Genomic DNA, 11,885 nt, shown 5'->3' on the forward strand with positions numbered 1-11,885 from the left:
CGCTCCTTCATCAGGTGGTAGTGGAGGGCTCAATCCTAACACACAGAATTTATAGCAAAAATTTGCAGTGTGATGTAACTGAAGTTATACATTGAAGAATTGATTGTCTGTTAAGCCTTTCATCTGTTAGAATACAGTGATAGTTTCACTTCTTTCATGTGTTAATCACAAAACCCTTTTTTTTAAAGTTGCATTCTCGGGTTAGCTGTTAACAATGGTGATAGCTAGACAATGTGTTGAAGGTGTTAGCCCCCTGTGTTCTGTGTCTATGACCTGATGTTTAGATTGATTCCAATCTAAAAAGTGAAATCAGAGTTTTACATAAATTCTTTGGTACTTTCAGAGTTGCATTGCACTTTGCTCAAAAACCACATAGATTCAGGTCGAACTCTGAGCTCGAAAACTGCATGAATTTATGTAAAACTCTGTTATTTCACTTTTTAGATTGGAATCAATCTAAACATCAGGTCATAGACAGAGAACACAGGGGGCTAACACCTTGAACATATTGTCTAGCTATCACCATTTTTAACAGCTAACCCGAGAATGCAACTTTAAAAAAAAGGGTTTTCTGATTTACACATGAAAGAAGTGCAACTATCACTGTATTCTAACAGATGAAAGGCTTAACAATCAATTTTTCAATGTATAATTTCAGTTACATCACACTGCAAATTTTTGCTATAAATTCTGTGTTACGATCGAGCCCTCCACAATCACCTGATGAAGGAGCGTCGCTCAGAAAGCTAATGTGCTTCCAATTAAACCTGTTGGACTATAACCTGGTGTTGTGTGATTTTTAACTCTGAAGAAACTAATTTCATTTCTCTCACCTGCAACTGTTGTTGTAGGATTGACATTTAGCTATTAGTCGCACACTTCTTATAAAAGAAACCACCATCTTGTCTCTCTTAACAGCCCATAGAAGCATTCAGAGAAAGATGACTAAAGCAATACACTAGTTATTAAAAAAAGAGTAATAAGATTCATCTCAGAAACAGTACCTGGGAATAAAGAATACTGAACCATCTTCATAGGTATTTATCTTCCATCCATTTTTTTTTACTGAGAGATACAGCAAATTGAGTTTATATAGGGGATTTGTGGTATTACATCCCACTTTATAACTCTTTACTTGTAGCTAGAGTTATTTATTTGTAATAAATAATGATTTTTATTCAGTACAGAAACTTAGTTCATGCTCTCCATCAATCAGAGGCTAAAGCTCAAGTTAACTGGGGAACATTGTGTATTTTATAAAATTCTTAACTACTGTGATAACTTCATGAATAGCAAAGCTCAGTTTCCAATGTAGTACCAAATTGAGTTGTAACATAACACATAGGAGAAGATGCTTTTGATTAACATTGAACAAACAAAATATTACTACATTACGTTTAAATAACTGAGAAGTTAGCCTCACCATTTGTGTTGAGGAAGTGTACTCATTATTTTCATCGAGATGGCACTGTCCATCATTGGGCTGTACCAGACCACCAATCTTGCCATCCAATGCAATATGCGGTACATCATCTGTGGTAAATACCAGCAAGTGGGAAGCCTCCTTCCGCCAGCCTATTTTTTTCTTAGGAGGCAAATAAGGTCACAATTACCAATGTTATTTTTAAAGTCTGGCTTCCTGTAAACACAAACAGTTTAGGATAACACTGCTATAATTAGAGATGCTCTCAAACCAGTCACATAGTTAAAGTGAATGGTCAGAATATGCTAATCTCTGGATAGCTAACATAAATAAGTTTGGTAAAATAGGGACCATCTGCTGCAGCAATTCTTATAATTAACCACTACAACAAAATAATTAACCCAATTGTATTATCTATCAGGTTCAGAATTAGTACATTTGAGCAAGTTTTGAAACAAAATGAAGAATATTTGACTTCTTTTCACACCAGTTACTGAACATGAGCATTAATCAAATGCACAGATGTCTCAGATTTCATTACTGATTCAGCACATTAATTTCTAAGCTTGTTATTCATTTTAAGATTTTTGTCAACAAATTTTATAATTACCAGCAGCAAGCAGGTTACTCAGGGAATTTCACAGTTGATTTTATTTAAACATGAATAACATGCAGGATCTGAGATAAACTTGTATCTGGAAGTAATTAATAATTGCATAACGTTACAAACAGGTTCTGCTGTCACATGCTTTTTATTTTAGTTTCCTATTTTGTTGGCATAGGATTGTATATCATCTATTAACCTCAGAATCTGGAAGGCATTCCACATGTTCCAGTCATGAACACTTTGATGCAGCAAAAGTAATAGAATGAAAGTAGGGAATGGAAAAATTCTTTTTAGGTTTTTTTTCAGACACAGAACTGTTTCTCTATAAACATGAGCAGTCTCCCCTGCAGCTCCACCTGAAGGAATGGGACTCAATGCAAGGGAAATAACTAAACCAACTAAATAACAATTTTTCCATTTGTTAAACTTTCAATGATCAAACCGAAGGGAAATAACCAAAACAACTAACTAGATGTCTTTTCAGTGCAACAAATTATATTTTGAACATCCTCTAGTTTTACCTCTCTACTTCCATTATGAAAGACAACAAACTCTTGGATCTCAAATAGTATCCAAAGAAGCTTTTTTCTCCACAATTCTTTATTGCATCATAATGTACACAAAAGGCAAAGGTTCCTTTTTGTTAACTGTTTATGTAAGCTATAGAGGGCATACATTATTAACTTGTCCAATGTTGGCAAGATTATGATGCATATAGTTAAGGAAGTGCATGGTATATGTTTGTTTGCTGACAGTCTAACTACTATTGGAGGCTCCCAGGGATTGAGCTTCGGTACCCCCTTTAGTTCAATTGTATGCTGCCTTTGTGATATCAGCCACAGGAGAAAGTGAGGACTGCAGATGCTGGAGATCAGAGTTGAAAATGTGTTGCTGGATTCTCCTGTTCCTTGGATGCTGCCTGACCCGCTGCGCTGTTCCAGCAACACATTTTCAGCTCTGATATCAGCCACAGACAGTTTCAGCTTTGTGTGTGCACTGAGGACAGCCAGCCTTGTCTCAATAATAGTCATATCTTCGTAACCACCTTTGTGCTTTCTAATTACAATTCTAATATTCGAGCCTGGGTCGAGTTTAAATTTTCCTTCAACTGATTATTAGGGAGAGTAAAGTCATTGTTTTCAACCTGCTCAGTAAGGTTTACCTATTTGTCACAGCCTACTGTCCCTAGGCTCAAGTTGTATCAAATCTTGATATTACGTTTGACTCAGAATACCCTGGTATGATCCCACGCCTGAGGAAGGAAGGGAACTCCAAAATCTTGTAATTTCAAATACACCTAGTGGACTATAACCTGATATCGTTTGATTTTTCACCTTGTCCACCCTAGTCAAACTCCGGCACCTCCACAGCATTATACCATGGATCTGTAGAGCACGCGATTGGGCTCTGTGACCCACAATGTTGTGACGACATGACACCAAATTAAACTAATCCCTTCTGCCATGGAAACTTTTCTTGGTTCTAGACTCAATTTTTCTGATGTTTTTATGCAGGATGCATCCACAGTATAACGTGAGATTGAATATCTGGAAAGGAGCAAGAGACCAGATGGACAACTTCAAAATTATAGAAAGGGTCTGATAGGGTGAATATGGAAAGATGATCTCCACTTGTGAATCCAGTAAATGGGTGCATAAATGTGTGGTAGCCACTAGCAGATCAAATTAAGAACTTAGAAACAGCTCTTTACCCAGAGTGGCGAGTACCTGGCACTCAGAAAATGAAGTGCATGAATCCAAGAGCATTTAAGATGACAGTTAATACATACTTCTTCAAAAAGAGAGGAATATGTTGCCAGGGCAGAGGTAGATGATGTGGAGATACTGGTATTGGGCTGGGGTGGACAAAGTCAAAAATCACATGACACCGGGTTATAGTCCAACAGGTACATTTGAAACCACAAGCTTTCAGAGCCCCACTCCATCCTCAAATGGCTAATGAGACAGAATACATTGGACACAGAATTTATAAGTAAAAGGTCAAAGGGTCATACAAGTTGTGCAAATATACGGAGTAAACCTAAATGGCTGTTAAGTCTTTAATCGGTTAGAATGGAGATGCAGGTTTCAATTGATCAATATGCAAATCTCAGAATTTTTTTCAAGTCACTGCCCCAAGATAACTTCAGATTTTACCAGTATAAAGGTCACATTTCAGATAAGACAATGCATTTTAGGTGTGAGGCCTTGTTTGAAGTCTGTTTGTGTCTCAACCCAGAGTCAGATTGGTTTTATTTCCAAAGTAGAAATTTATAAAATTCCATATTGACTGATTGTCTACAGATTGCGCTTTTGGAACAAAATAGAATGTCTGTGCAAATACAAATTCACTGTGTGCGTGTGCACGTGTGCGCGCGCGCATGTGCTTGCTTGAGAGGGAGTGTGAGAGAGTATGAGGGAGTATGTGTGTGAGAGTATATATGAGAATGTGTGCGTGAGTATGGGGGAATGTATGCCTATGAAACAAACAGAGGGAGCACGAGAGAGATAGCAGGGGACAAAGCAGAGAAAGATTGTTATGACACGGGGTAAACCCTCTTCTTATTTTAAATCAGCAACACAGAAAAGATTTATCCCGTGCAGTAATCTGTGAAAATTCGATAGGCTAAGAACTATTTAAAGTAAAATAACAATTTTATTTCTTAAAATATAACACAGAATAATTAACTAACAACTATTTACAACTTTAACCTATCTTTTATCTTCCCTTTCTAAAATACTTGTCTGATAAAACCCCCGCTGATTAAGATTTACAAAACAAAACTTCTTATCTCAAAACCCAGCAGCTTTCAGTTCTTCTCTGTATTCCGCTTTCCTTTTCTTCTTCTTGGGGATTCTGCTTCACAGGTTACTGATCAATAAAGGTACCTTTAAGAGAGCTATTTTTCTGGGCAGTTTGCAGATGTCATTGGCTTGGCAGGTCTTCTCTTAATTGTTCAATTTTCCCTTGTCTTTTACCCCCAAAGCATTGGATTGTGCTTTTAAGATCATCAATATACTCAATTCAAACCTGATTGGAGTTTGGTATTTTTCAGGGTATAGTTTAAACTGATTGGTGGAATTCAAATGTGTTTTTTTGTCTCCAGGCAACCAGCTACCCGAGCTACTCCAGTAGCTGGATCGCATGTTATATTGTATCTTATTGAGAACACTTGGTGCTGTCACTGCTAGCTATTAACTCTCTTAAAGGTACAGTACACCCACACCTTCATAACACCTCCCCCCCCCTTGAGAAAAATTGAACTATCACAATGAAAAGATGGCTTCTTTTTTTCTACTTTTTAAACACATTACCCTCCCATACAGATAACTTTAATATAAGTTCACCTTAATGTCTTCCCATATACCTGTCTATATACAACATTAAATAAAATACAAATCTCATCCAAACTCTATCAGTTAAATCCACGATAAGCCATCTGCGATTACATTCTTATGAACCACAACATGCATGATTTTTAAATTAACATAATGTAACATAAGACTCCAATGAAACAGTCTCATATTCTTGTCTATAAAGCATTCTATGAATGGAAGTGGATTGTGATCTGTGTACACAACAGCCTCTGATACATTGTTCATGACATATACATTAAAATGTTGTAAGGCCAGTACCAAACTCCATAGTTCCTTTTCAATTGTGGAGTAGAAAGGTACTTCTAAAAATAACCAAAAGCAGTTCAATCCCATCCTCATCTTCCTGGAGGAGCACAGCTCCAATTCCTACGTCACTAGCATCGATGACGACTTTAAAAGGTTTTGAAAAGTTTGGTGTAGCTAAAACTGGTTTGCTGGTTAATATTGATTTCAAATGTTTGAATGCCTCATGGCATTGTTCTGTCCACTGAAACTTTGTGTTCTTCTTCAGGAAATTCGTTAACGGTGCCACAACACTGCTGAAGTTTGGAACAAACTTCCGACTGAATCTGCTGAGTCCTAAGAATCGAAGCACCTCTTTCTTAGAGGTTGGTCATTGAAATTCCTTGATATCCTTCATCTTTGTGTTCCGTGGGGTCAACCTTCCATGACCAATGTTATGTCCTAAGAATGTCACCTCTGCTTTCACGAATTCAGTTTTATTGAAGTTTATCACCAGTTTTGCTTCTCGTAGTTGTTCAAAGAACTCTTCCAACTGTACCATGTGATCTTTCCAGGACTTACTAAAGACCACTACATTATCCAAATAGACTGCACAGTTTGTTAACCCAGCCACAACTCTGTTCATGAGTCCTTGGAATGTGGCCGGTGCATTCTTCATTCCAAAGGGCAGCACTTTAAACTGATATAGCCCATTTGGGGTTACAAACGCAGAAATGTTGTTTGCCGTCTCCGATAAAGGCACCTACCACTAACCACGCATTATGTCCAATTTGGTGATGTAACTGGATTGTCTGACTCTTTTAATACAGTCCTCCAATCTAGGAATTGGACATGAGTCCGACTTTGTAACGGTGATAATCCATGCAGAATCATCGAGTCCTGTGCAGTTTGGGAACTAAGACAATCAGCGAACTCCACTCCCTCTGGCTTGGCTCGATTATGTCTTCGTTGAGCATGGCCTCCACCTCCATTTGGACCTGGCTGACTTTGAAAGGATTGAGCTGATAGTGGTGTTATTTTATTGGAGCAGTATTCCCCATGTCTACTTCATGTACAATAGCATTAGTCCTCCCCATCTGATTCTTACATATGCTCCTGCAATAACTAATCTTTGAACTGCGTTTTATGCTCCTGAGACAGATAGCTTACTAACCTATTCCACTCCTTAAGGACGTCTTCATTTTTAAATCTATTCTGAGGCACATCAAATTCCACATCATCTGGATTTGATTCCTCACTCTGCAGGGCAGTAACTAAAACCTCTTTCTTCAGTTCTTTCTCTCTAGTATAATAGGGTTTCAACATGTTCACATGACATATCCAATACCTTTTTTCCTCCTATCTGGCACCTTTACTAAATAGTTCACCTGACAACTTTTTCTCAATTTGATAGGGACCACTAAACATGGCTCTGAAGCAATCTCCTATCATTGGTAACAGTACTAACGTCATCCCCTCGGGAAAACGTCCACTTCTCAGAGCATTTAATTGCCCTCTATTTCATTCGACACTATGCCCTCTTTAGGTGCTGCTTAGCTAACACACTTACTCAATTTAGTCTCTCCCTCATCTCCGATACATAATCTTAAGTGTGAGATCTCCAACTTTGGTCCTGTCAATTTTTCTTTAATTAAGTTCAAAGTGTGTCTCACTTCATGACAGAATATTAACTCAAAAGGGAGTAAACGGAGTAGATTCATTTGGGATATCTCTAATGACAAACAATACAAATGGGATAACCTTATCCCAATCATTCGGGTAATCCTGACAGTTTGCTCTCAACATGGTCTTCAAGGTCTGATGCCACCTTTCTAAAGCTCCCTGGGATTCAGGATGATACGCACTGGATGTCAAGTGCTGTATACCTAAGCTATCCATAACCTCCTTAAACTCTTTGTCCAACTGATTCTCTCTCTGGGTAGTCCATACCGTATGAAGAAAGCTACTAACTCCTCTATCAGCTTTTTTGCCTTGATACTCTGTAATGGAATTGCCTCCGGAAATCTGGTAGACATATCCATTATGGTTAACAAATACTGATTCCCACTTTTAGTTCTTGGGAGGGGACCTACACAATCAATTATAACCCATGTGAAAGGTTCTCCAAATGCAGAAATTGGCAACAAAGGTGCTGGTTTTATTACCGCCTGTGGCTCACCTAACATTTGGCATGGATGACACGTACGGCAAAAAGTTAACCACATGCTTTGTGCATTCCAGGCCAGTAAAAATGTTTTTGTACCTTAACCTGAATCTTTCATACCCCGAAGTGACCTCCTACAGGTAGTTCATGTTCAACCCATTGACACCTGCTGTCTGCATGCTACCAGCAACACAATCTGGTACACTTTGGCCCATTTCTCCTCTGCACTAACCTGCTGTGGTCTCCATTTCAGTCTTAGGAATTTATCTTTCAGATAATAACCCTCCGGAATATTCACTGCCTCCTTTTCAGAGTATGCATCAACATATATACTGTATACTTTTTATTATCTTGTCTTGCTGTTGAGTTATCCACTAACTCAACCTCAGTTCCTTCATGTTTCTCTTTACTTTTCGCTTTGTACTGTGACTTATAATGGTGGGATCTGGTTACCACACAATTTGGGAAAATAGCAGGATATTTCTGTTTTAACTCCTTGGTCTTCCTTGGGCTTCTCCACAACAAGGGGTGTCACTATCACCTTGGATCCTGCTAAATCATTCCCAAAAACAAACTGAATTTTTGAGTGTGAGCAGCAGCTAAGGTAAGGCAATTTTTTAAAAAAATTACTTACCGGTAGCGGACAGCGGTGTTTTCCCTTTCACAGCAGGAGCGGGGAAAGTGACGAGGACCAGGGGGCAGCCGGGAAGGAAAGCAGTGACCATATATATCAGCAAGGTGGCTAAATCCGAGACTCTACAACTGTAGAGTCTCCCACCCGCCCTCCTCCTCTAACCTAGTTCGTAAGGTAAGGTTCATTCTAAACTTCCTCTATTGAATATGTTTGTTATTGATTTTATAGCAACTTGAACTAAGCTTTCTAGTACTGAGTGGGTGTTCAGAGAAGTGGGGTATGGATGCTAGGGCAGTTGCTTGCTCCTCCTGCAGAATGTGGCAGGTGGAAGACATGGCACACGTCTCCGCTGGCTACATCTGTGGGAAGTGCACCCAACTCCAGCTCCTGGAAAACCGTGTTAGGGAATTGGAGCTGGAGCTGGATGAACTACGGATCAGTCGGGAGGCTGAGGGGGTAATTGAGAGGAGTTACCGGGAGTTGGTCACTCCCAAAGCTCAGGACAAGGATAAATGGGTTACAGTTAGGGGGAGGAAAGGGGACAGTCAGACAGTGCAGAGATGCCCTGTGGACATTCCCCTCAGCAATAAGTATACCGTTTTGGATACTGCTGGGAGAATGACCTACCAGAGGAAAGCCATAGCAGTCAGTTCTCTGGCACTGAGCCTGACACTGGCAAAGAAGGGAACATAGAAAAATACAGCGCAGTACAGGCCCTTCGGCCCTCGATGTTGCGCCGATCCAAGCCCACCTAACCTACATGAGCCTACTATCCTCCATATGCCTATCCAATGCCCGCTTAAATGCCCATAAAGAGGGAGAGTCCACCACTGCTACTGGCAGGGCATTCCATGAACTCACGACTCGCTGAGTAAAGAATCTACCCCAACATCTGTCCTATACCTACTACCCCTTAATTTACAGCTATGCCCCCTCGTAATAGCTGACTCCATACGTGGAAAAAGGTTCTCATGGTCAACCCTATCTAAACCCCTAATCATCATGTGACATACATGTCAAAAATGTTGTAAGGACAGTATCAAACTCATTTTTTTTCAATCGTGGACTATTTCCTCTGGTGGATGTTGATCATCTTCGAATAGTCACCAACCGGCAGCTCAATCCCATCCTCATCTTCCTGTAGGAGTACAGCTCCAACTCCTATGTCACTAGCATCGATGGCGACTTTAAAAGGTTTTGAACAGTTTGGTGTTAACTAAAACTGGTTTGGTGGTTAATATTGATTTCAAATGGTCGAATGCCTCCTGGCATGGTTCTGTTCACCGAAACTTTGTCTTCTTCTTCGGTAAATCGGGTCATGGTCCCACTACATGGCTGGCGTTTAGAACAAACTTCCGAGAGAATCCGCAGAGTCCAAAGAATCGAAGCACCTCTTTCTTCGAGGTTGGTTGTGTGTGAATTCCTCGCGAGCCTTTGTCTTTGTGTTCTGTGCAGTCAGCGTTCCATGACCAATGTTCTGACCCAAGAACGTCACCTCTCCTTTCGTGAATTCCATTTTGTTTAAGTTTATCACCAGTTTTGCTTCTCATAGTTGTTGAAAGAGCTCTGCCAACTGTACCATGTGATCTTTCCCGGACTTACTAAAGATCACTACAACGTCCAAATAGACTACACAGTTTGTTAACCCAGCCATAACTCTGGTCATGGGTCTTTGGAATGTGGCAGGTGTAATCTTCATTCCAAACAGCATCACTTTAAACTGATATAGCCCATTTGGGATGACGAACACAGAAATTACTTTCACCGTCTCTGATAAAGCTACCTGCCAGTAAGCACACATTAAGTCCAACTTTGTCACGTAACTGACTTGTCCAACGTTCTCGATACAGACCTCTAATCTAGGAATTGGATGTGAGTCCGATTTTGTAACAGCGTTGACCTACTGATAATCCACGCAGAATCGTTGAGTCCCGTCAGGTTTGGCAACTGAGACAATCAGCTAACTCCGTTTACTCTCTCTTGGTTCGATAATGTCCTTGTCGAGCATGGCCTCCACTTCCATCTGACCTGGCTGGCTTTGAAAGGTTTAAGCCGATAGGGGTGTTGTTTGATTGGAGCAGTATTCCCCACTGAGCTGAAAATTTGTTGCTGGAAAAGCGCAGCAGGTCAGGCAGCATCCAGGGAACAGGACAATCGCGTTTCGGGCATAAGCCCTTCTTCAGCCCTTCCTGAAGAAGGACTTATGCCCGAAACATCGATTCTCCTGTTCACTGGATGCTGCCTGACCTGGTGTGCTTTTCCAGCAACACATTTTCAGCTCTGATCTCCAGCATCTGCAGACCTCACTTTCTCCGCAGTATTCCCCACGTCTACTTCATGTATAATATCATTAGTCCTCCCCATCTGATTCTTACATATGTCCTCATACTGGAAAAGCAAACCTCTCAACTCCATTTCATGTCCTGAGACACATAGCTTACTAACCTATCCCACTCCGCAAAGACTTCTGCATTTTTAAAATCTGCTTTGAGGCACATCAAACTCCACGACACCTGGATTTGATTCCTCACCCTGTGGAACAGTAACTATTACCTGTTTCTCCAGTTCCCTGTCTCTATAAGGTTTCAACATACTCACATGAGCTACCCAATACAGGTTTTTTCCATCAGACATCTTTACCAGATGGTTTACCTGACTTAACTTTTTCTCAGTTTGATAGGGACCATGGAACCTAGCTTTGAAGGGAGCCCCTTCCACTGGTAACAGTACTAACACATCATTCCCACGGGAAAACATCCAAACTTAGGATTTTGTTCTGCTACCTGCTTCATTCTATACTGTGCCCTCTTCAGGTCCTGTTTAGCTAACTCACCCACTTGCTTTAGTCTCTCCCTCACCTCCGATACATAATCTAAGTGTGACATTTCCAACGTTGGTCCTGTTAATTTTTCTTTCATTAATGTCAAAGGGCCTCGCACTTCATGCCTGAATATTAACTCAAAGGGAGTGACCCGAGGAGATTTGTTTGTGGTATCTCTAATGGCAAACAATACAAATGGGATACATTTATCCCAATCATTCGGGTAATCCTGACAGGACACTCCCAACATGGTCTTCAGGGCCTGATGTCTCCTTTCTAAAGCTCCCTGGGATCCAGGATAATACACACTGGATTTAAAGTGCTGTATACCTAAGCTATCTATAACCTCCTTAAACAGCCTAGCAGTAAAGTTAGACCCTTGGTCTGACTCGATCTCTCTGGGTAGCCCATACCGTGTGAAGAAAACTACTAACTCCTCTCCCACCCTTTTCACCGTAATACTCTGTAATGGGATTGCCTCTGGAAATCTAGTACACACATCCATGATGGTTAGCAAGTACTGGTTCCCACTTTCAGTTTCCAGGCAGGGACCTACCCACTCCATCATAATCTGTGGGAAATGTCCTTAAAACGAGCAAAGTCGCAACAAAGATCCTAGTTTAATTATCGGTGTGGT

General features: G+C 40.4%; 1 protein-coding gene across 3 annotated transcripts in view; it reads right to left on the reverse strand.

Annotated features, from left to right (window-relative positions):
- The window catches only part of itgb5 (integrin, beta 5), a 136,300-nt gene that overhangs the window by 84,712 nt on the left and 39,703 nt on the right, over positions 1-11,885 (reverse strand). For all 3 annotated transcript variants that reach the window (XM_043693954.1, XM_043693953.1, XM_043693955.1), the window contains one exon: positions 1,424-1,585. In XM_043693954.1, the coding sequence (XP_043549889.1) occupies positions 1,424-1,585 (162 nt within the window). The remainder of the gene's footprint in view (positions 1-1,423; positions 1,586-11,885) is intronic.

The sequence above is a fragment of the Chiloscyllium plagiosum genome, chromosome 7, assembly GCF_004010195.1.
Source record: "Chiloscyllium plagiosum isolate BGI_BamShark_2017 chromosome 7, ASM401019v2, whole genome shotgun sequence".
NCBI classification, from domain to species: Eukaryota; Metazoa; Chordata; class Chondrichthyes; order Orectolobiformes; family Hemiscylliidae; genus Chiloscyllium; species Chiloscyllium plagiosum.